The following is a 26606-nucleotide window of genomic DNA, read 5'->3' as shown; positions in this document are numbered from 1 at the left end:
ACTTTCTGCATTTGCTTATTTCCCTGGGCCATCTTACCATCTCCCTTCATTCAAGAGCTAAACTTCTAGTCTTAGATCAGAATTGTCTTTCCCTGCTTATGCACTAGCTAATTCAATTTGGGAATGTTTTGTTTTTTATCCCCAATGTTAATCTGTACTAAATTTGCAACTCAGTAGCTATTCCAGTGATGATGGATTCTCAAAATTGCTGTTGTTGATGTCAATGTAATACTCCTAAAATCTCATAAGGAAAAAATGTTTAGAGTGATCCTGAGATTATAGATATAATGTTATATGCCACAGGGAAGAAGAAATTCTGTAAAATCAAAGATGAGGTTTTGGGCTGGGTGTGGTAGCCAATGAACCTGTGTCCTTGCCTTGCGTGCACCTAAGATCCCATATGGGTGCTGGCGGTTCTAATCCTGGTGGCCCTGCTTCCTATCCAGCTCCCTCCTTGTGGCCTGGGAGAGCAGTCCAGGACCATCCAAAGCCTTGGTAACCTGTACCTGCATGGGAGACCCAGAAGGGGTTCCGAACTCCTAGCTTAGGATCGGCGCAGCTGTGGCCATTGCAGCTGCTTAAGAAGTGAATCAGCAGATGGAAGATCTTCCTCTCTGTCTCTCCTCCTCTATATATATCTGACTTTGCAATAAAAATAAATAAATGTTTAAAGAAAAGAGATTTTTCTGATCCAATTTTGGTGATGTCTTGAACCCAAGGTATTTAGAGAGATAGAGGGAGATTATCATTCAAATTAAAGAGATAATTTTTTTCAGATACATACAACAATTTTCGCCAAAAATATCCACCTTCTCAATCAGTTCATGTCAATTCAGTGTGCTTGTTTATTATACCACCAAGCTGCTGGTGAATGATTTGGCTTTCAGGAGACTCTTCTTTGAATGAGTCACTTTTCCTCTTCTGGAGTGACAAGAGTGACAGATGGACTTCTCTGCTCTCAGTATCTGCCAATGAAATATTTTTGTTTACAGATTTTCATGTGTTGTGCAATCTATTATAATTGGGAAAAAAATCCATGTTGACTTTTCTTTCTGTAGTTCTATGTTTTTGTATGTGTAGTTCTCTGAAACTCTATTTTTATGATTTTCCTTCTCAGTGTATTTTTAGAGCTCGTTGGTACATGATGCCACATTAGTTCAGAGTAGATGTCCCAAGATGTCTTCTATATGTGTCTTCTCCAATCCTCCTCCATTTGTTTGCTCACTCTAGCCACTGAATCTGATCATACCCAGATTGCAGATGTCCCAGCCTCTACAACTATGAAAAAGAAAACCCTGCTGTTTTATAAGACACATTCAATAAATGATTATCTTCCTATATCACCCTGAATAAATGGACTAAGGTATCGCTTTTTAACACATCAGTGTTATTTTTATTGAGTCGGTGCCTAGATTGCTGCTTAGCTATGTTATCAGATTTGCAGTTCTTCAGTCCTCTTGTTGTTTCTGAATCAGCTTTGTCTGGTGGAACTCTTAGGCTTCCCAATCCTGTGTCTACTCACTTCCATTCTTTCTCAGTCATATTTTAAGCATTTTACTAAAATTGCATTAAAACACTTTCATTGTTAGCAGATTTTGCAAAAAGAACTGTGATATATTCAGTCTTTATGGTGCACTCCACTCTCAGTGTCTCATGGTTTCCTCATGTCACTTTCTTTTTAAAATTCGTTAGTTGAAAATCAGATCTACAATGACAGGAACACATGCACAGAGGGAGGGAGAGAGAGATTCACTCCTCAGATGGCCGCAATGGTTGGAGCCAGGAGCTAGAAGCTTCTTTTGGTCTCCCACATAGGTTCAAGAGCCCAAACAGTGGAACTCTGTTGCTTTCTCACACCATAGACAGGAAGCTGCATAAGAGGTGGAGCATGCAGGACACAAACCAGTACTCTAATGGGGTCCCAGTGCCATAGGTGGGTAATTGGATTGCTACACCACTACACCAGCGCCATCATTTCACTTTCTTGATTCCACTTACTATTTATTCCATTTTTGTATTCACCTCAAAGCCAAAATATGTACTTTTTAAAAAAATTATTTTTATTGGAAAGGCAGACATACAGAGGAGGAGAGACAAAGATCTTCCGTCAGAAACGGCCAGAGCTGAGCCAATCTAAAGCCAGGAGTCAGGAGCCACTTTTGGGTCTCCCTCACGGGTGCAGGGTCCCAAGGCCCTGGGCTGTCCTTGACTGCTTTCCCAGGCCACAGGCAGGGAGCTGGATGGGAAGCAGGGCCGCCGGGACTAGAACCGGCGCCCATATGGGATCCCAGCGTGTGCGAGGTGAGGACTTAACCACTACACTATCACGCCAGCCCTGTACTTGTTTTCAATTAGTTCAATATGTGGGCATAGAATATGCAACAAGCAAGTATATAGTTTTCTTGTTAAATCCAAATTTCTTTGTTTGGCATCACAGTGCCTAAAAATGCCTAGAAAAACTGGAATCTAATATCACCCTTAACTCATGATTGTAATCCTTTTTACCCTTTGAAAATCTTTACTATTCTACATTTTGAGTTTTAGATAAAAGAAATATTATTCATAGTTTTATGCTTTTAAAACAAAACATAAAAAAGCACACATTTTCCATCTTTTATAGTCACCCTTCCATATAACAGGTTTCATACTTCTGGATTCAATCAACCTTAATTTAAAAATATTCAGGAAATTACTCGCCCTGCATCCACGGGGATCCCATATGGGCGCTGGTTCTAATCCAGGCAGCCCCACTTCCCATGCAGCTCCCTGCTTGTGGCCTGGGAAAGCAGTCGAGGACGGCCCAATGCATTGGGACACTGCACCCGCGTGGGAGACCCGGGGGAGGTTCCGGGTTCCCGGCTTTGGATCGGCGCGCATCGGCCCGTTGCGGCTCACTTGGGGAGTGAAACATCGGACGGAAGATCTTCCTCTCTGTCTCTCCTCCACTCTGTATATCTGGCTGTAATAAAATGAATAAATCTTTAAAAAAAAAAAAAGATGGCTCAAATGCTTGGAACCCTATACCCATGTGGGAGACCCAGAAGAAGCTCTAGGCTCCTGGCTTTGGATTGGCTTCAGCTCTGGCCGTTTCATCCACTTGGGGGGCGTGAATCAGCAGATGGAAGATTTTCCTCTCTGTATATCTGACTTTGCAATGAAAACAAATCAATACTTTAAAAAAATATATTCAGGAAATAATGTCTACTGAATCTGTGCAGACTTCTTTTTCTTGCCATTATTCTCCAAGCAAATATAACATCTCATAAATTTGCATTGTATTAGGTGTTTTGTGAAATCCAGAGATGATTTAATGTAAAGAATGTGTATATAGGCTATAGGCAGATATTATTTAAGGGATTTGAATATCTTTAGTATCTTTAAACAGGTAGCCCTTGCTTTTTGGACTACTATTAGGTCTTAATTCCTGAGCATTGGTGTGTAAATTGGGTAAGACAAGTTTATTAAATAACACATGGTTAGTATCATTTTTCATTGTTTCGGGCTCTGAAGAAGCAAGACTTACAGAAAATGACACCATGGTTTCTTGTCCTCACAGTTACTAATGTGTGATTTCATGTACTGCTTCTTATGGTCGTATTTTAGTGTTAATACCCAGTATAGATATTCATTTAACTTTACCACTTTTGAGTCTTAGTGAAGATTTGAAACCACAAATCCTTTGTTTTTCCTTGATGTTTGGTCTTTAGTCTTTTTTTTTTTTCCTTAAGAAAGTTGTTAATTTCATGTAACCTGTAAAATGTGACTTTTTTGTTTTTACCTTATTTTAATAATCATTTCAAAATTCTCATCTACTAAACCTTCTACCTTTGACATATCTCTAAAGTTTTCAAGTATTTTTATTTTTGTTATTGATTTGACTTCCCACTTCTTTGCATACTTTATAATTCTTTTTCAGCAAGAGACCTATTTTGGGGGAAAAAATGTAAAAAGTAGAAGCTGATGCTGGAAGTCAGAGAAATTTCAGTGTTACTCCTGAGAATCGAAAGAATTGTGGTTTGGTTCCTAAGCAGGGAGGGATCCTAATGTATCCCATAATGAAAGGTCTTACAAGATTTGAAACAGCCTGGAAATGCCCAGTGACTAGGCATAATTTAGACAGCTGAAGATGGGTGGGAACTGGGAAGAAGGAACTTCAGAGTAAGAGACAGAAACTTGCATTCAAGATGATGTGAGAATTTTTGAGGAATTGTGACCAAACTTTTTGCTTGGAAACTGCAGTATAAGTAAAAGTAGAGGTTAGAATTATATGCAAATATTTGTATAATATATGCAAAAACATACCACCTGCAGAGATTGCAAGTATCTTGGAGATAAGTAGTGTGGTGTGTACATACATCTCCATGAATTGCATGTGTGTATGTCTTTATAAATGCATTGAATATATGTTCCCGCATAATGAAATCGATTACAAACAATCAATGGTATAAGTGAATTAAGACCTTTCTGGAAATCCTGTCTGTTCAGAAAAAATTGCTTATATTTTTGATAGGGTGACTACTAGCTTGTGTTGCTACAAAAGGAAAAAAGCTAATTGGTGTGGACCGGGTGTGGCATCCAACTGTAAGAGCCTCAGTGGGTGGCTGGTCTGATTGGGTAATACTACTATTCCTGCCTGGACAAGAGGTAGACTAAAGACAGTCTGGGTCAAGGACCCACCAGTATGTGCAATATCTGCAATTGGAAGGAGACTTCCATGGCAGAGGAGCTTGGGGGAATTCCTTTGTAAAGATTCAGTCCCTGCAGGTGAGAGTGAAAACCAAGACCGGGAGCAGCATAGACCAGGCCGGTTTACAGATACCAGCCAGCATACACTGGTGTCCATTCTGGGAGCGACTCAGGCTAGGACCTGCTCATGACACCCACTGGCAGATCTGAGAACCAGGACAGGGTGCAGGACAATTCAGGTCAGGCCATAACACCAGCCAGTTCACATCAGGGCCAAGATTGTGGGCTGGCTGGGTTGGGCTAGGCTGTAACACTCACCAGTATGGACTGGAACAGGGGGGCAAATCAGGCCAGGCCAGGCTAAGAACCTGCAGGCAAATGCTGAGGTGAGGGGTGCCATTCCAGATTGGGCCACAGCACCCACCAGCACATGTCAGATCCAGGGGTGAGGAGGGGCAAGGAGAGTGGGGAGAGGAGCAGGTGAGGGGTTTGAGGCTGGTGGTGGGGCTGCAGAGGGCTACTTTCCTGGGCCACTGCCTCAACTGGTGAGGTTGAGAGCTGGAACTGGAGGCAGACCAAGCCAGGGAGCTAAAACACGTATTATCCAGTATGTGAACTGGGTTAGGGAGAGAGCCAGGCTTGGGTAACCAACTGTATCCACTGATGCAGGCATGTTGGACTTTGCCACAGCATCAGCTGGCAAGTGCTGGGACTGGGGACAAAACCTGTAAAGCTAAACTGCAGAACCACCTGGGGAGTACAAGATCTGGGACTAGGAGAGGGTCCAGTAGGGAAATGGTGAGCACCTCTATTATGGGCTATAACTCTCACTGGTGAGCATGAGACCTAGGACTGAGGGCAGGCATGGTTAGACAGGTGATGGCACCCTCTGTATAGTGGGGTCAGTTGAGTTGGGCTGAGCTTTAACACCCACTGACATGTATGAAAGCTGAATGAGATGTAGGACAGACTGGACCAGTCTGCTGCACATATTGGCAAGCAGAGATTCCTTCCATCTGAGTTCCTTCGAAACAAATTTTTTTCCCAAAATTTTTGATTTAGGAATCTTATCATTTGACCGTACTTAGCTTCAAGAGACCCTGGTGAAACACTTTTTACTGTGGACAATTCTGTACTTACCTACAAATACAGCGCAGTTATTCAGAAACAGGGGAAACTGTCTTCAACACTTACATTTTTAAACCACATCATGCAATCGAGTTACATTCAAATATTTTCACAAGAAGGCTAGATGACGAAGTGTCTTAAGCCACTGTGCAGATACAGATGAGAAAATTTTTCCTTCTTTATTAATGAATTAAAAAGAGTCTTACTAAGTACAGCATCTTGGGTCACATCTTGGAAAATCTAAAAGCTGCCTCTGGTTCCTCTGTAACATTGGTGTCAGTGTTTCCGACAAACCTGGAAGCCAGGCCTGTTTTTCCTTTCTAAGTCATGTGCTACATATCAATTTATCTAATGTCATTGCTATTGTTGTGCTTTGCTTCACTTCGATGACAGTTTCGGGGGGGGGGGGCGTCTATCAAATGTACTGTTCAATGATGTTGTCTGCTAATGTTTTATCCACTGAAAGAAAAGCACAGAAATAATTACATTCTCCTGATTACGTTTTTAAAATACATTTATTATTTACTGAACTACAGTTTTGTTGATATAGGAGCTCATCCTCCCCCATTCCCCAACTTTTGAGTAAGTTTTAATATAAATGCAATCTCCCCCCCATAACATGTTTGTATAAATAGAGAATCAAATACCTTCTGTGAAATTCCTCACTTGTCTTTATAGTTTAAAGATTGACAGGGGAAATCATCCAAGGTACATCGTCAGAAAATTTGCCAAATTGTCTCCAACATAGTCCCCCAGAGTAGACATACTCTGTTCTTTCTTTGGAAATACAGACAGGGATGAGATTTAATTATCTCTGACAGTTTAGGAAAGAAACTGACTTTTCTGTATATTTCATACTTTTCTGCCTAGTATAAGACAGTGGTTTTAGAAATGTTTGATTTATAATTGAATGCATAAAGGCTTCCAAAACTGGTACTTATTTATTGTAATTTGTACAGTGTCAAATTTGTTAGACATTTATTGCTGCACAAAGATTGCCCCGTATTTTGTGGCTTAGAAGAATAGTATCAGTTATCACATGCTTTCTGTAAGTTAGGAATCTTGCTTTAAAAGTCCTCAGAGATTTGGAGCACATCATCTTATGGGAAGAAATGAGAGAAAATGTCTTCATTTCAGTAAAACTAGTAAGCGTGTATGCATTTCCTTCTTATCTCAATGAAGCATGCAGGAAGGTTTTGCCCTTCATCCTCGTTTCTATAGCTGTATATGGTGATCACAGTGGCCAGGACAATCAGAACAGTGCCCTTTAAATGATCTCCTAGCAACAACTCTGAGGAATTAGAACAAACAAGGAATTCTGTCATTAGGAACATGTCTGTGTTGTCATCTGAGGAGGACTAGGCTTGACATGTGGCACTTTAGCTATGTTCACTCCTAATGTTATTGACAGGTAAATATACTTTGTAAGAATTGCTTAAGGGGTCAGCCTTAAGCTTAATTATGCCAAACATTTGGAAAATAATTATTTTTGATGAGCTAGAAGTAAGGATGTTAAAAAGTTTTAGTCAATTTGTGTGTTTGACATTGTACCATTTTTGCCAAGTCATAATGTGACTTATCTCTCTCTTTCTCTTTGGCAACTTTTTTGAAACAGATTAAGATGCTTAGTGAAGCAGCTGGAAAAAGGTGATGTCAATATCACCGACCTAAAGAAGAACATTGAATATGCAGCCTCTGTGTTGGAAGCGGTATATATCGATGAAACAAGGTAACTACTCGCCCACATTTCTTGTTCTTTCCTTTCTGGTCTCTTCTCCTTGTTTCTCTTTCTTAACCCCCATTCATCTCAAATGGGAACTTATCATTTCTAAGAATCCTACTAAGAGCATAAAAGGTCTTCTTCATACAGAAAATTAATTGGATTAAAATTCTTTTTTAAAATTCAAGTTTGAATCTATACACTTTTATAAAATAGTTAAATGCTAAACTTATAAATAGGAAAAAAAAGTTAATTTTTACCTCTCCCCCCTCACTTTCATCAGGCCCAAATTTTTCAATACCAGAGACATGCGAGGACTTATATTTCTTCTCAGTGATTAAAAAAATGCCTGTTATGTCATTTCAAAGTTCCTGCTGAGACAGGAAAGGCCTGAGAACAGGCACTCTCAGATGCGCTCTGCACTAGTGCCCAAACCAAGCCAAGTAATTAGCTTAGTGATAAATAGACTAGGAAAGTTAACCTAGTGCTGTGGTTTTCAAACAGGTCAATTATCTTCCAGGGGCCATTTGGCACATCTGTATTAGTCCACTGTCAATTCATACTCCTAGAGAACTGAGACCTGTTCTTTATTGACATTTTAAGAAAAAAAAAGCAGCATAAAAACAAACAAATAAGTAAAGATGATGGGTGAATCAGGGCTGCCAGCAACTTCAAACGTGAGAAAACCAGAGACAAACATCTCCAGAACATGCATATTAACAGTGCTGAGTTTTGTTTGCAAAGCCATAGAGCAGGTGGTGCAGGGGGCTCTTGAACGCTCAATGCTGACTGGCACCACCCTCCACGGGCGTGATTATTTGCAAGGGAACCAGCTAAGAAATTATAAAATTGAATCAAAATATCATAGGAAACAAACTGTTGAAGGTATCAGCCTCTGTATTTAGTCATCTCTGAACAGCCACAAAAGTTCCTTGGGAGAAAAAAAAATGACCAGTATCTCAGCATTCATTACATAGTTGGCAGAAAAATTTACATGTCTGCTGAAGTCCATTGGTCCTGTAATTTACTGCCTCTCATACCACATTGCTGAACAATGTGAGAGACTGGTGAGGGAAACTGCCCACTGGGCTTTATTTTGCAGGTGCCAGGCCTCAGCCTAGGGAGGGTGAGAAACATGAAACGAAAAGAGAAAAGAAACTGTGATTCATGTATGAGTTCTGGACTTCATGGATGTACCTATATGCATACACACACACACACACACACAGAGTGATGTCTACTACATAGCGAAGGGGCATAATTCAAAAAGCAAAGCAAGATAATGTTGGTTCCTTACTGTCTGCACTCTGCAATCTATGTCATCCCTTCGTGGATTTCTTGGATTACTTTTTAGTGATTTATTACAAACTTTTCTTTTTGTATTGTTTCCCTCTTTCCTTCAAGGAAGTAGCATACTCTGTGGTCTTTCATTCCCCTCCCCCTTTCACTAAACAAGAAAAATGAAACTTTCTCTTCATTAAATCTCAATCTTTCTGGTAACTGAAAATCTACAGTAATAGCCAACTGAACATGCCATGATGAGTGTTGTTTATCTTCCAAACAAAATTCTTCTGCCGAAGTATGCCTTGCAGGCATAAGGTACAAAAAAGGGTGACATTTTGCAGTATAAATTCTCTTCCATATTTTCTTGAAGGAAGAACAAACTAAGCTGAGTTAGAGACTAGAGGTCTTCCCCTCCCCACACACAGAAACTAATGTGGACAGCTATTCATGAACCAAGTCACAAGAGCTATAGAAGTCATGTGAGAGACCACATGTCCTGGTTTTAGTAAAATTAAGATGTATTTATTGAAGAGTGGAAGAAATCCAGGTCTCATATCACCATTTTCATCTTGCTCCAAATAGTTCAGCTTGAAAAGTCTTGGCTCCCACTTGGAGCTTGGCAAAGGAATTAAGTCCAGATCCTCTCAGTACCCTGTTGCTGCTGCCATCAGTTACACTACGGCATCCAACTGGAACTGAAGAAAAAAAAAGTACCAAATAGCACCCAAAGATATCTTTAGAAAAAGTCCTTTACTGGGCCCGGCGGCGTGGCCTAGCGGCTAAAAGTCCTCGCCTTGAACGCACCGGGATCCCATATGGGCACCGGTTCTAATCCCGGCAGCTCCACTTCCCATCCAGCTCCCTGCTTGTGGCCTGGGAAAGCAGTTGAGGACGGCCCAATGCTTTGGGACCCTGCACCCCCGTGGGAGACCCGGAGGAGGTTCCAGGTTCCCGGCTTCGGATCCGCGCACACTGGCCCGTTGCGGCTCACTTGGGGAGTGAAACATCGGACGGAAGATCTTCCTCTCTGTTTCTCTCCTCCTCTCTGTATATCTGACTTTGTAATAAAAAAAAAAATAAATCTTTAAAAAAAAAAGAAAAGAAAAAGTCCTTTACAATGAAATCCACTCTTGAGAAGTGAGAGACTGCTGATCTGACTGAAGTGTAAATGTCAACATCAGGATATAGAAACGTACAAAACCAGGTACCGTGACTCTCCAAGGAGTGAGCTAATGCTTTAGTAACAAACTTCTTTTAAAGGTTGATTTTATTTTAATTTGAAATACACATTTACAGAGAGATGGAAAAATAGATTCTATCTGCTGATTCACTCCCAGATGTTCACAATGGCCAAAGTTTAGCTGATCTTAAGCCAGCAGCCAGGAAATTCTCACGGATTACTCACATCCGTGCAGGGGTTCAAGGACTTGAACCATCCTCTGCTAGTTTCCTAGGTCATAGGCAGGGAGCTGGGCACAAATCAGTGCCCTAATGGGATGTTGGCAGAGGCTTAGTCTTCTGAAACATGTCACTGGCACCTGGATAGGCAGTTTTGTAAAACTGGGAATTACCACATGTTATGAATGAGAAACTGAGCAGAGATAATGGTCTTGAAAAAATCTGAAAGATATTTTAGAGATGAAGAATTCAGGTCACATAAAAAGCATGGGAGAGCAGCCAGCATTGTTGTGCAACAGGTTAAGCCGCTGCCTATAATGCTAGCATCTCATATTGGAGCTCAAGTTTGAGTCCTGGCTGCTCTGTTGCTGGCTCAGCTCCCTGCAAATGCTCCTGCAAAGCAGAGGAGCATGACTTGACTCGGGTGGTGTGGCTCTTTATCCATGTGGGAAACCTAGATGAACTTCCTGACTCTTGGTTTCATTCTGGCCCAGGCCCATCTGTCACACCATTTGGGGAGTGAATGAGTAGATGACTGATCTCTTTCTCTCTCTGTTTCTCTGTGTGTGTGTGTCATTCTGCCTTTCAAACAAGCAAAATACTTATCTTTTAAATAACAAAATGATGTATGTTATTAAAAACAGGGTTGAAGTTTCAGTAACAGACTACTTCAAGGAGATGATCTGAACCTGAAGACAAGTTTTAGGATACTCTGATTCTGCCTTCCAAGAAAAGAGAAAAAACATGATAGCAGAAAAAAATATAACATTCAAGACTTTTGATACATAATTAAATGGGAAAATACTTAATTTTTTGTCATCTCTATGTGGGGAGAAAGGAGTAAAGGCATAGGAAACCTAATGAAATGTTCCATCAGCAGGCAAAATAAATGGATTAAGAAAAATTATTACATTTTCAAATGAGTAACTAATGAAGAATGTTGGAACTTGGTACAAGATTAGCAGCAACCCAGGAGGACACAGATACCAAGAGTGGCCACATAAAGAAAATAATGTATAGCACAACTCTCATGAAAGTCCTTGCCCCATGATCACAGGAATCCCTATAAAATGGAGGAGTCAATTGTACATCTTGTGGAGGTAATCATTGGTAGAAAAATCTAGTCGTAACAGACTAAGGCCTCAATAAAGAGCTACCAGAAAAAACTCAGGGCCACTCTACTTCAGAGAACTCTCATTGTCTCCTCCCCACAACTCTCAGAGCACACGCTGTGGTTGTGTGGTAACTTCTTGGAAAAGGAGTCAACTTTGACTTTCCCACATCTCCAGGGGACAAAAGTCCTTTCCCATCTCCATTCGCAGGGTACCACATTTGTTGCAGATGTGTGGAAATCTAGCAAGAAAGATTGTAGCCTCATGGTTCTAACTGAATCCAGCAGAGCAAGGAATGAACCCAGCATCACAGCCTGCAGGGTAAACTGCTTTTCAAAGCACAGGGAATGCAGAGCTACCTGGGGAACTAGACCTCGGGATCCTAGAATTATGGAAGACTGCTCCTTCACGTTTGAAGGTTATCTTTTCTCACACTCTCCTCTTCCTTTAATGATTCAGGACCTTTCTCCTTGCTACTAGAGCCTATAAAAATGAAGACTCTAGAGAAAGCTTTAGAAAAACCATTTAGCAAGAGAAAGATGTGGAAGTCCTTCAGTTAAGAAATTAGATTATCTCTGAGTCTGTAGATGACATGATTCCATATGGAGAAGCCAGAAAATTCCATCAAGAAACTACTGTAGCTGATAAGAAAATTCAGCACAGTTGCAAGATACAAATACACCCAAATTATTAACATTTTCATGCACAGTAACAGACTCATAGAAAGAACAAGTAAGTATGATCTCATACTCAGTAACTACAAAAAAATTGGCTAAATGCCTTGGATAAATTTAACCAAGGATGTTAAAGGCCTTTACAATGAAAGTCATACTACACTAATGAAAGACATTGGACAGGTACACAAAAATGGAGATGCTCCATGTTCATGAATCGAAAAAAAAATTGTTAGAGAATGTCCATACTGCCCAAATCAATTTATAGATGCAATGCAATGTTCATCAGAATATTCACAGTATTGGAAAAAATTCTGAAATTCATAAACACAAAAAGTTTTGAGAACCTAATGCTACCATGAGCAAGCAGAACAAGGCTAGATGCATCATATTGCAGGCTTCAAGACATACTATGGGGCTACTGTAACCAAATAATCATAGTAGTGGCATTAAAAACAGGCATACCAAACAAGCAAACAGAAGTGAAACCCCAGAAATAAATCCACACACCTGCAGTAAGCTTACTTTGACAAAGTTACTATAAAGCTCCCTGGAGAAAAAAGTCTCTTCAATAAGATGGATTTTCATGTGTAACAGTTTCAAAAAATACCTCTATACTTACCACTCTTCACAAAAATCAACTCAAAATGAATCAAATAGCTAAGTAAGAGATCTGAAACTAATAAAGTATTAAAGAAAAATACCTCAAGACATTAGCAAAGGCAATGTTCATTTGTTTTGAATAAGACACCAAAAGCACATGCATATAAAAAGCACTCAGACAAGTATCTCAGAACATGCCCCACATCCGGGACCTGGAATGGGTGGGAAACTGGGTGGGGCTTCTCCCTCAATATCACCCTTTACCTCAGACACATGAAGGAAACAATATGGACATAATAGTCTTACCCACTTTCCTATAGCCCTTGAACCTTTTTACTCTAAGTATGTAAAGATTGTTAAAAATATAATAATAAAAAAAGAAAAAAGCGCTCAGAAATAGAAGCTGTGTACAGTAAAGGAAACGCTTAATAGAATGAAGAGACAGCCAATAAAATGGATAAATTATTGATACCCTGAATATATAAAGAATTAAAAGAATCCAGTTAGAAACTAGGCAAATAATTTAAGTAAATATTGTTTTAAAAGAGAAATGCAAATGAACTGTAAACACATGGAAAAAATTTTGGAATCATTAGTTATCAGAGAAATGCAAATAGAAGTCACAATGAGGAGTAATTTCCTTTCAGTTACAATGGCTAATATTTAAAGACAAAAAATAAAAAAATTGGTGATTATATAGAGAAAAGTGAACCCTAATGCATGGGTTGATAGGAATATAAATAAAAAAGCTATCATCTAAAAGAGTATAGAGGTTCCTCAAAAACAAAAATAGATTCATCACATGACACATATGGATATATTTTCTAAATATATTCAGAAACAAACTCAACATATGAAAGTGATACCAGAACTTTCATGTTTATTAAAGAACTATTCAAGTTAGCTCAGCTATGGTATCATTCTAAACAGTCATCAATGGACTAATAGATGTAGAAAATAATATATAGAAATGCATATATATTAGTACTCAATCAGTGAAAAAGAATAACATTCTGGAATTGGAGAATATAATGATAAAGCAATATAATCCAGATACTGAAAAGCAAATGTTGTATATTTGTATGTGGAAGTTAATGTGTATATATTCCATATGAATATAAAGTAGAGATTATTAGACTCAGGGAAGCATTAGGGATTGGGAGGCAATTAGATATTGGCTATTAAAATATAGTTGGGAGAAGATAATTGGTTTCAGTGTCCAGAGAACTAGCAGTATGAACTATAATCTTCAGTAAAGGAAGTTGAAAGGCTAACTTTGGTATTATTGGTGTATAGTTTGTATATCTGTCCAAGTATTGAAATGTGCCCCATTAAATATGTAATTTTTTGTTTGTACAAGATTTACATAATGATTAATACTAAATATAAAATTTTTGCCAAAAAAAGCTAGTTGAGGATATTTTTAGCTAAAAAACAGCCTGAATCTTGTTTGATTTGGGCATCTAAGAGTAGGATGCCCACAAGAAAACAGACATGACCAGAAAATATCTCATTGTCCCACATATAATCAAACTCTCAAAAGCACAACACAAAAGCAGATTTTTTTAATAGGTGGGAAAGAAGTGCCAAGTCACATTAAAGGGAGAAATAGGGAGAGAAATGGGGAGGAGAGAAAGATCACTTTTCTACCAGTGGGTTTACTCCCTAAATGCCTTAAACACTAGGGCAGGGTTGCAGGCTACAGTCAGGAGCCACAATCTCCACCGGTGTCTCCCACATGGGTGGCAGGAACCCAAATACATCATCTCCTGTTTTCCACGTTCCTTAGCAGGAAGATGGATGATAAGCCAGGGCATGCTCATGAGATGCAAGCATCCTGAAAGACAGTTTAGCCCACTGTGTTAGCATGCCTCTTTCCCTTACACAGTTATTGCAAGTTAACCGAGATCCAAAGTGTGTTAAAGATCATATTTCTGTAATTTCCTTGTGCCTTTATTTTTATATGTGCTCTGTATTGTTCACAAGTTCACTGTACTTAACCAGAGACTCTATTTTATATTTATTTATTAAACTTCAAAGTCTTGTTTTTTAAATACTTAGAGGTTTACATCATTCATCTTAAAATGACATAACACACTGCTAATTATCTGGTGTTTCTATATGCTCTTTCATTTGACAGATTCTTACATGTTATTTTTATTCATTTTTTCCTGATATATTTCCTTTCCCAAAACATTGACTTCATATATGCTTTTCTGACTCAGTTCTCCATCATACCTAGGTCATTCAAACAAATAAGCAACTAAACAACCGACTAAATAAAGCTGAATAAACTAAAATAAATAGACTAAATAAACTCCTAAAAAAGTATAGTTCTTTAGTACAGTGCCATTTTGTTGCTGGGGTATATGTGGTGTTAAGCACTGTGCTAAACTGCTTCTTGGTAGGAGGTTAATTTTATTTTTATTCCTTGCAATGGAACATAGCAACTGTTAATGTCTAATCATTTCCTTTTCTTATTCAAATGACATGAAACTGTTCACTTTATTCAAATGTTTCTATGAAATTATGATTTTAAATGGAATAACTTCCCATATTTGTAGTATCTTCAAAAAGCACTTAGTTTTATTATCACACGTTTATCTCACCACAATTCTATGCAGTTTACAGGGTGATTATTTCTGTATTTTATTAATGAGTGAATCAAGCATTTAGAAGTAAAATGACTTGCCAAAGGTCATAGATAAAGCATTGGCAAAAAGTTGGACTAGACATCCACCTGTGACCCTAGTTAGTACTCTCCTGTCATTGTCTGACTCTTGTTAGGTTATTGGTATAAGATATGATAGTTTTCAATGATCTATAAAGATTTAGAGAGCAAGACAAAAACACACCAACAGCTAGAAATGCAAACCTTGGAAAATAATAGCTAACATGTACCAAGGAATCTGGCAATTCTTCCAAGTATTTTATAAATAATATTTCATCTAAATATCACAACAGCCCTGTGATTACTATCACCATTTTGTATGTAGAAACTAAGTCACAGAAAAAGATATGTAGTTTCCCCAAGGGAACACAATGAATAAACTGAATGCAGAGCATGGACTACAAAACATTTTTCATTCTCATATGCTGTTATGGTCAACAGACCCAATGTTGGATGGATGTAGTTCCACCTCTTTCCAATTCTGTCTTCAATAACGTCATGTTGGTAATTTTAAATTGGCTACATTGGGAGTATTTGCTCCATGGAAAATGATATGTGCTAAAGATAAGAACTTTATGTTTTCAGTGTAGAACTTGTTAAATACTAACATATTATTTGTATGGTTGCCTCTTTGGTTTTTCTAAGAAATGTAATTGTAGGATTAAAATACCAACTTGAGAAATTTTAGAGGAAAAACAATGTGATTTAAATTCTATTCTGCATAGTAAGACATGTCAATAGTCTAAAGATGCTTCTCTTGAAATGTGTGTAATGTCCCTTTAAGACTATCCATACAACAAAGATATACTAAAAGGAGTGCAGCTCAAGAAGCATTTTGGTTGCTTTTAAATTTTAAATTAAGAAATTTGCTGACTTTGAGTTGTTTTTAGTAGAAAATTCTGATTTTTAGGGAAAAAAATATTCAGTAAATATACCATAGAGATACTGTTTAAAAGGAGGGCTAGACTAGAGAAAAAAAGTCAACATGAAATTAACCAGGACTAAACAAATTATTCTCTGATTTCATGAATATTTCATTCACATGTATACACACACACATACAAACATGCACCTTTTCTTTAATGGTGATTTTTTTTCTTCAATTATGTTTTCTTTCAAGTAAGAAAATACAGCCATACAAAATTCCCTTAAAATGATTTTGGTGAGAAAAAAAAAAGTTTCTAGTTCAAATTGAATCCTGACCTACTTTGTGGAGATCATAGCACAGTTCCACAGTGACTATGACTGCTCAGTTTCTGAATTGGTTTTTCTATCAAACTTCAATGTTTTTTGATTCCTGCTTCCAGATGTATTCCCAGAGGCTATTGTTTTTCAAAGTTTCACAATTGTAATTCAGAAACATCTATCAAAAAAAAAAAACAGTCTGTTTGATTGTCCTCATTTAATTGGGAGACTGCCAAGAAAAGTCGCATCCTTGGCCCTGTGATTACAGGGTAGCAGCAGAGTAGGAGGTACGCTTTCAAGAACTGATATTGTTCTTACAAACACCTCCTAAAACACAATTTATAACTTCGCTTTGTTGGAGCGAAGCAGTCCTCCCTATGATTACCATATGTTTAGCATAGACTCTGCATGCAGAAAGAGTGGGTTGTTCAAAGCCTGGGATTCAACACTCTTTCTCTTGGAGAAAATTACTTAATATCTTTAGTCCCCATCTTCATCTTCTATAAAATAATGGTAAGGTCAAAGCTCACTTGATGGAATAATCATAAGGATTAAATGTAGCACAATGCCTGGCAATGTAAACATTAAGTAATAATTATTATTTTTAGTATGTTTTTGCTACATATAATAAAAATTTATGTACCTCTGGAACACATAATATATCAAGATATATAAATTACATTTCTGAGTATCTCCAATAGCTTGCTGAGAGCAATTTTTGATCCTGAGAAAAAGAAAGACAAGTAGGCTCTAGTTACCAAGAAGTGAAAGTAAAGTGTAGGGCTAATGGGTTGGCTCAACTGGCTAATTCTCTACCTTGCAGCACAGAAATCCCCTATGAGTGCTTGGTCTAGTCCTGGCTGCTCTACTTCCCATCCAGCTCCTAATTAGGCATCAGAGAGTGGCCCAAAGCCTTGGGACCTTGCACCCATGTGGGAGGCCTGGAGCAGGATCCTGGCTCCTGGCTTCAGAATAGTCCAGCTGTGGCCATTGCTGGCTTTGGGGAGTGAACCACCAGACGGAAGCCTTTCTCTTCTGCCTTTCCAACAAAAATAAGTAAATCTTTAAAAGAAAGAATATAAAGTGTGAAATGACAGATAGAAACCTTAATCAGAATTACATATCTCTGTAGACATCCTCAATGAAGTTTCACCTCTTACTAAGCCTAAGATTTCATATTGGATTTTCTTTAATTGATGCCAAAATGATAAAATTGGCAGAATTCAAAGACATTCAGAGCAGCTTACTGACTTGATCACTGAAATCATTGGGTTCTGGGATTTACCATGGAAACCTCACTCATTTACCAAACATTTATTGAGCACCTGAGCTGAATCCCAGACACAAGGTACTCAGAATCAGGAGTATCTCTGTGAAGATAGCTAGGCAATAGAATGAGCCAAGACTTATAAACCAGGACACATGCTGCAAACCAGAAACAGCCATACACATTGACAAATTACTAAAGGAAATTTCACGTAGCAGCAATAAGTCACAACCAGAAGGTGCACCATGAGGATAAGAATTTACGTGAAGCCAGGATTCTAAATCAGATCTGATTTGAAGTTATTCCTTAATGTGAATGAATTTGTTCTCCATAAATCAATCTCTGCCAATTTCCTAATAGGTGGCTTCTAATAGGAGGACTTGAGGCAAAAATTACATGGAGCATGCTCGACCTATGGCCACCAAAGCTGCGCAGTACAGACATGGTGCCAATTTGAAATGTGAATTTGGGAAGGGTAACCAGCTCAGAGGCCTTATATACCCACTCACCAACCCACCCCTACTGTGGATATTTTTACTTTGATACTAATCTTCAATAGTTCAGGATCCTTTACTGCTCTGAAATGTGGCCCACCTTGAAGTTTGTGAAAATGTCCAGCAAATGTTTACTTATTTCACCAATCTGGCTCAGCTGTCATTTTCCCCTGCAGCCAGCTCTCCCACACCCAGCTGTTGAATTGTTCCTATTTCAGGTCATCTATTTTTCTCTCAAATGCAACTATCTACGGTTAATGAAGTGATCAAGAATCTACGAGTAATCAAGAATGACCTTGATCACTTCACTCCAGTTCTCCAAACTTGAAAAACAAAGTCAACTGTAACTACTGTAAGAGCTGACCTATAGAGACTTGCAGATTTCACAGCTCAAGGCCCTTTGCTGAGGTCTCCTCCCATGCTCCTCTAAGCAACTCTAACTTCTGACAGCCCTCTCCCAGGAAGCAGATTATCTTGCCCCATAGAGTCCTTTTGGCATGTTTTCCTATCCTGCGTTCAGAATCTCAAGACGCATCTAAATTAGTGTCAAGTTGTGTAATCATCTCCCAGATACAATAATTTCTACAAAAAAAACTTTCTATGCAATCAAATAGTTTTCTAAAAGATAGGGAATCTACAGTGATATGACTAGCTCATAATGACAAAAGTCATGTAGGTCATTACTGCTGTCATTAACCTCTTAGAATCCCATGGTCTCAATTTTCTATATATCAGAGTAGAGATTGCACTTTACTGTAGTGAAAGTCAAAGGTTCACTCAAAAGATTTTTCATAAAACAGGAGTATTCTGCACTGTAAGCAAAAACAAAGCTTCTGTGAAATAAAACACTTTATCACTTCTGAAATATGTTTGTCTCACTTCCAGTCATTAAAGCTGTACCCTTGAGTCCCCTACCCAAAATGGGTGACCACATTACATTAGTAATTGAATCAAAGGAGAGAATGAACATGTCACATGTGATGTGGCATGTAGGTAGTTAGGGACACAGAGGTAGGAAAGAAGAACACAAATATTTACAGTTAGGTAAAGACATAAAAAAATTATAAAGAGGAGTTCAGAAGCAGAAGGCCCATCTGAAGAATGGACTAGATCATGGAAAAGCCAGTCTGGGCTGATTATTCCTACTGGTGCAAGCATAAATTGGAGTGGGTGAGGGATGTTTGGGCTTAGCCGCAGCATCAGCTGGCACTGGGGACTAATTCTGTCAAGTCAAACCACAGAACCACCTAAAGAGTGCATAAACAGGGAGTGAGAGAGACCTGGGAGGGAAAAAGTGGGTTCCCCCTTCTTGGGTCACTACTCCCACGGGAGGGCATGAAAACTAGGATGGGGACTGGGATGGCTAGCCAGAGAGGCACTCAACAACATCCGTGAGGGCTGGATGCTTGAGTTGGTTAGATGGAACTAAGCTTTAATACCCAGTGACAAGTACAAGAGCAAAATGGGATGGGGGACAGACTGGTCTACTGCTACACATACTGGCAAACCAGGGTAGGGGCAGGCCTGGTGGGGGTTATTGTGGGTCGCCCCGACTAGGCTGCAGCTCCCACTGGTTGATGTAAGGGCCGAGTATGTGCTGGGCAGAACCAGACTGGACTGCAACACCCATTGGTTCCAGTGCAACTCGGGACCGAAAACAGAACCAACCCAGCAATTGCAACCACCAGCTGATCGGGGTGATGGACTGTGCCGGGCCCTGTGCTTTCTAGAACATACAAGAATCTAGTCTGGGAATACCTCAAAGTTTCTTTCTCCCCAATCGAACTGCTGGACTCAGAACTCTAACCAAGAAAAGACAGAAGACAGATCAGGTCAATCATTCATCTCAGCTGTACATTGTTGGCAGCGAAATATGGGGTGAATGGATACTTTACGATGGACCGTATCAATCAGTGGACGACCTCATCGAGCGAAACTGGCAGCGATTCATAACTGGAGAACTATTAAAACCACTTGAGCAAATATCTCAGAGCATGCCCCACATCTGGGACTTGGGGTGGGCGGGAAACCGGGTGAGGCTTCTCCCTCAATATTCCCCTTTACCTCGGATACATGATGGAAACAGTATGGACATAATAGTATTACCCACTTCCCTATACCCCCGAACCTTTTTTTTAAAAAAAAAAAAAAGAATTTCCTGGTATAGGAAATGCCAATATAGAACCTTGTATTTATGAGGAAGATTTTTGGCTTCTTGTTTTTGTTCATGCTGTTTTTAGGATGTAGAACTAATACATGTGTAACCTGGAGACAAAGACTTTTAAAACAGAGACAGCTGTAACAAATGGGAAAAAAAAAGTTCATAAAGATCAGGTAGAGAATTATCCTTGAGAAATTATCTAAGAAACAGATAAATAATGCCAGTGGAAAATATGAAGATATAGCTAATTAACACACAGTTTAACATCATGAGTAAGCAAAATAGGTATTGCACTGTAAAATCAAAAATACTAGCTGGTGTTTTATTTTACACTCAACTCCTCAGCATGGGTAAGGATGCTTCAACAGTTATGGTCTAAGTATCAGCAAAGGCTTGTGAAACTCAGGGGGTCAAGGTGACAGTCAAGAAAACTCTTTGATTCCTCACTACCTTCTGTTTGTGGTGATGCTGCTGACTCAGGCATGCTTCTTTGACATACAGAGGCTGAGTTAAGAAAGAAGAAAAATCTGGACTAATATACAGTTTTAGTATTTTAATTGTAAGCAATAGTAAATCCATCAAGCCAGCTTACATGAGACAATGAATGCATTGGCTTCCACTACCAAAATATTGGTGAGTAGTGAGCATAGAACACAAATGATATCAACAAATCAAACTCAGGGCACAGGTAATATAAACAAATGAACCTTTCTGTTTTGCTTGCTCTGGAGTGGCCTCTTATTTTACCCTGGGAGCAAGATGGTAAAGGTATTTTCAAGCTTTCCACCTGCACAATATCAAAGCATCCAGGAGAGAGGAAGTTTTCTCTTCCAAGAGGTGCAAACAAACATATTCCTGTTGTAAATGCAGGGACAGGATCCTGAAGAAACCAGTTTCTGAAAAATGTGCTGAGACATTGCTGGAGCTCAGTGAATCATTTAAAAACTTTGCCTTTTTTGAATCCCATTTGTGTGATGTGAGTTGAGAGAGAGATGCTGTTTGGAGATCTGGGTTTGTAGGCTGTTCTCACCCAAAGCTGAAGTGTGAAAAACAGACTTAGAAAAAATTGCAGTACCTTTTGGGTGGTTTTCTAATTTTCTGTCCATCTGTGGTATGTTACTTTCTGCAAACTTTCAAAAACAGCCTTGACAATGAAAAGGCAAAAACAATCTAATCAGATCTTTTCAGAAATAACACACTCTCAAAATCTCTGCAATTTCACTATTTGTATTTTAAATCAATAATAATGCATAGATATTCCTAGATTTGAAAAGGTTACTATCATAAATCTTATAATTAGATTAGTAGCGATGAGAATCTTTCCAAAGTTATGCCCTAGTTGACATATTTTGTACTTTCCATGTGAGTGCATGTAATTTTCAACAAAATCTTATAAACTAGAGACTTATACATTAAAAATGAGGAATTTGGCAACCGACTTGCTTAGGATCCTACCATTATATATCACTATACAGGAGTTTAAACTTAAATGGGACACATCTAGCTTCCATTCTACTCTTCTTCCTTACCAGAAGAACAATTTTTAGTTTTCAATTTTCCAAAAATCTTCAAAACCAAATGATTCAGGGGATATCAAACTCACACTCAGGCTCAAACTGGGTGAGTCTATGTGATCTGACCCAGTTATTTGTCCTCAGTTCCATAACCAGCCAGCCTGAACATGTGATTCTGGGCAATGAGAATTACAGAAAAGGAAGACCGACAGTGGTATTAGCAAAAGCTACAAAAAGAGGGTTATTGTTGTAGTTGAGTATGATGGTTGAAAGTGAAACAGCCATATTGTCACAAACATAAAGCAAAACCTAATACTAAAGTTCACGACACAGAAAAACAAGCAAAACTAAATTCTTAATGATACTGTTTATCAACCAATTGATACACGTTCTTACTATATGTAACCTATCCTTTTTCTTCAGGAAAATAAAAAAATTCTATTATTTAAGTCACTGAATATCAATATCATATCCAAACTTTCAACGCCATCTTTGTAGCCCTTTTCTGTTTAACTGTAATTTTTTGGTCTTAATGTATAGTCCTTCCAGACAGCCACACTTTATTATAACATTAAATCCTAACACATTTGATGTTTTAATTAGCTACTTAAAATTAACAGCCTAATTTCCCATAAAACAAGAAGTTGATTAAGTTTCTAAGGCATCCCACAGAAGTCGCTGATCCTTTGATAGTGTCAAACAACACAGATGATTCTTGAGCAAGTATCAAGTTTTCTTTATTTTGTCTTTTTTTTTGTCCTCATTATTCTTTCATACATTGTATTAGCAAGTCTGGTGGAAGTGTACCCAGCCTTGGTTGGTTTTGTCTTTTCTCTCATTTCCATTTCTTTGAGTGTGGTCTGAGCCACTCTTATCCGTGAGACAACCCCAGGCCCATGGGGCTAAGTACTCACCAGCCAGTTCTGCACTAGGATCTCTCTGTCTTCAAGGTTTCACACAGGGTAGGGGTTGGGAGTAGAAGATGCCAGCAAAGACATTAACGTTATAGCACATGCATCAAACAAACAAACACGACTTCATCTGGACTAACACCTAGCTACTGCAGAAACTTGAATTTAAGTTTCTGCTTAAGCTTAAAGTTTCTGCTGATGTTTGACAGCCAGAGAACAGTCAGCCCAAGGACAGGAGCTTAAAGCTCAATTCAGATTTTCCTCACTGGTGGCAGAGACCCAAATCCTTGAGCTGTCATCTGCTGCTCCCCAGGTTTCACATTAACAGGAAACTGGATTAAAAGTGGAGCCAGGACGCGAGTCAAAACATCCCATGTGGATGTAGGCACCCCAAACAGCATCACGATTATTGCACCGAATACCTGCTTTCAGTTTAATGTCAGGGAAATTAAATATATATAAAATGTGTACAAGCATCCATCACCCGAACTCTTTCATCATTCCAAGCAGAAATCTATATCCATCAAATAGTTATTCTCAATTACCTCTTTGCCTCAGATCTCGGTTATTTCTATTTTGCTTTGGCAGCTCTGAATTTCCTATTGGAATAGCTAAAAGTTACTTTGGGAGAATTTGCCCATCATCTTTTCACAACACACGTACTTTCATTATTTTCTTCCCACAATGTGTCATCAAGTACTTCCATCCCTTCAACAACTGTCTTTCTCTAACCTTTAGAGGAAGAACTGCTTGCACTAATTCAGCCAGGTATGCAAATATCTGTGTGTTAACTTAGGGCTTGGATAATGATATGCTTTTCTCAGTGCTTCTGTGAATGTGTCCATTGCATACACTCATCTTCACATCCCTACTTCCAAGGATATTGTTATTATCTCAATTGTACCGACAGGAACCGCATTTCTCACCAATGAAATGTTTTCCCAAGAATATTTTGCTAATAGGTGATGAAGCCAGAGACAACTGCAGAGGCAGCTTTTCTAACCACAGAGGGTGCTTATTAATCAACAGTAGGCTAATTAGGGGAATGTTAGGCTTTGTGCCTAATGGAATATTTTCAAAGATATTTTTGAACTAAGATAATTTCCTGGTGGGAAGCCCAGAGTCATCTGTCAGACCTGCGGCACTTTTCTGCCTCACTCATTTCCTGTTTCCCTTCCTAATTGACTACAAAAATATGATCTTGACTCCAGTTCTCCAAGTAAGTTTGGTCTTTCTCCATACTTTGTGCCCAGCATTTTTTGGACCCTGTCTGGGCTGTTTTAGGGAACAGGCTCTCTCTCCTTGGCCACCTTATTTCTTGAGTAGGCACAGAGGAAACATCACGCCTTCCTTGGGTCTTTACTTGGAGAAATTGATATCCAACTTTAACACTATTCCTTGTAAACTTCATTCTAGTCAATATTTATCTCTTAAAAGCTGAGCTAATGTCAGCATAATTGACTTCTTCACTAGGAGGTTGTCTTCATAGACACTTAGAGTGGTTTCATAGACTAGCAAATACAAACTAGATTAACAAAACCAGAAGGAACTTTGAACAAAGCCAATCTAATGACTGACAGAAAAAGAAAAGAAACTGCCAACACAAAGATGCTGAAATCACTTTGTGAGCCTTCCATTTTGAATAGTTTTTGGAATAAGATAAGGAATAAATAATAAATCAACGTGCTTTGGTGGTAGCCTTGAAAAATCAATTCAGATGCATTTATCACTCAGGAAGTAAGTTAATAGCAAGTAAATACAGTATATCAAAAGTATTACATTTTTGCCATGCTGATATTTAATTTATTATACTTTGAAGGATTCTGAAACTTTGCTATATGCATATATTTATCTATGAGAAAGTGAGTTAACAGACTTAGCAAATAAGTTTCTTCTAAGAATTCCCCAATAGACAAAAAGCATCTGAAGCTTTTTTAATGTTAGGTTATATTTTATTTCTTATTTTTTATAAGAAAGTTTTATATTTTATTTTCCAAAAAATGGAGATTAATTTCATATTTTTAGTCCACTTCCCAAACCCTGTAATAATAAGGACTAGGCCAAAATGTCACCAGGAGCTGGAAACCCAATGAATGGCAAGGGGGCTACCACTTGAGTCATTACTTGCTGCCTCCTGGGACACCAACATCCCTAACAGAGCACCTGAGTTTGAGTCTCAGTTCCACTCCCAATTCCAGCTTCTTGCTAATACACACGTTGGTATTGCTGCTCGAAAACCCTACTCTTGAGATCAAACTTTTTTTTAAGATTTATTTATTTTTATTGTAAAAGAGGAGAGACAGAGAGGAAGATCCTCCATCCATTGATTCACTCCCCAGGTGGCCACAGTGGCTGGAGTTTAACCGATTAGTAGCCAGGAGCCTGGAGCTTCTTCTGGGTCTCCCACATGAGTACAGGGTCCTAAGACTTTGGGCCATTCTACTGCTTTCCCAGGTCACAAGCAGGGAGCTAGATGGGACATGGGGCTGCTGTGATTAGAACTGGCACCCTATGGGTTGCTGGGCACGCAAGGTGAGGACTTTAGCCACTAGGCCACCACCCCAGGCCCAAAATCAATTGTGTTTCAACCCCAAATTTCAAGGTGGAGACAGGATAGTGTTATTAATGATTGGATATGAAAGTTAGTGTGGGTGATTAGGTAAGCAATCCTGCATTTAAGGTAAAATGTACATTACAGCTAAAAACTTACACTCTGAAATTAGGGTTATGTGGCATAGCTAGTACTCATTGTAAGACTTCAAACACTTAAGGTGCCTGTGCCTCAATTATTGCTCAAATGCAGGTAATAATGGCAAGTAAATGTTTCTCCTGGCCTGGTTCATGGTAAGAAGGGGATACAGTTTAACAGCATCATAGCTGTGTCTATTCTCAGTTGTTGTGAACTACCTGAGAATTGTTGTGGAGTAAAGCATTCATATTACATTCACAAAACATTCATATTACTTTTAGGGCTCTGTTTTGTTTTGAGGGGCAGGGGATAAAATTCGGACATCTATTAAAGAAATAGTATAGTACAGACACTCGTATGCTGCAGAAAGATCACCCCAGCTATCCAAGAAGGGCTTCTCTTGCAGTATGTGAATTTGGTACCAACATTTGTCCCAGGCCAGTGGAATCACTTCCCTGGACTCTATCTTTCACTTCAGGGAGCCTGATAATGGTCCTTTTTTATATGCTCTTCATAACAGTGATACTTCTCTCTGTCCCTCTGCCACTTCCAGGTGCTAGGAGGAATGACCTGCCCTGCCTGGTATGATTATTTATTTCAGGTTCCCAAAGCAGTGTCCCAAGTGTTAGTAGGCTCCCTTGTCAGGTGTTTCTTCTTCACGAGGTAGGACATCCTGATGCTTGTATTCCTCAATCCCAAAGAGTGAACAAGGAGCCTGTTAGCAAGGCTGGGATTGTTGGTGGCGGGGGCCTCAAGGATACAGTCTGTGCTTGCTTTTGTGTAGGGCTTATCCCTTGTGTGCTTGGGCAGTAAGGTAGATACACAGGGGCAGTTAAGAGCAGCTGGCCCAACCCTAACACACAAGGATAGTTGAGAAGTCTCAATTAAGCCCAACCAGTTAGTCTTTCCTAAAATGGATTAAAATGTGGAAGGGCAGGACCTGTTGTAGTTTATTCATGTAACTATAGATCATTGATACCATAATAATATTTGGAAGCATTGTGTTTCTACCCCAGGTTCATTGAATTTCAGGTTCAGAACTGAAAGAACTGCTTGTCGAATATCCACTTACAGGAATAGTAAAACAGGGAAAGAAAATTCCAAACTTA

The 26606-nt window shown here is 38.9% G+C and overlaps 1 protein-coding gene across 3 annotated transcripts in view; it reads left to right on the top strand.

Moving 5' to 3' along the window:
- The window catches only part of PDE1A (phosphodiesterase 1A), a 224180-nt gene that overhangs the window by 114704 nt on the left and 82870 nt on the right, over positions 1 to 26606 (top strand). For 2 of the 3 annotated variants that reach the window (XM_058664694.1, XM_058664696.1), the window contains exon 2: positions 7430 to 7543. In XM_058664694.1, coding sequence (XP_058520677.1) covers positions 7430 to 7543 — 114 coding nt within the window. Of the gene's footprint in view, positions 1 to 7116; positions 7226 to 7429; positions 7544 to 26606 lie in introns of those variants that run through there. The other variant, XM_058664695.1, reaches the window with a different exon arrangement.

Source organism: Ochotona princeps, chromosome 5 (genome assembly GCF_030435755.1).
Source record: "Ochotona princeps isolate mOchPri1 chromosome 5, mOchPri1.hap1, whole genome shotgun sequence".
NCBI lineage: Eukaryota > Metazoa > Chordata > Mammalia > Lagomorpha > Ochotonidae > Ochotona > Ochotona princeps.
Note: the sequence above shows the minus strand (reverse complement) of the source record. Positions and strands in the feature narration are given on the sequence as shown.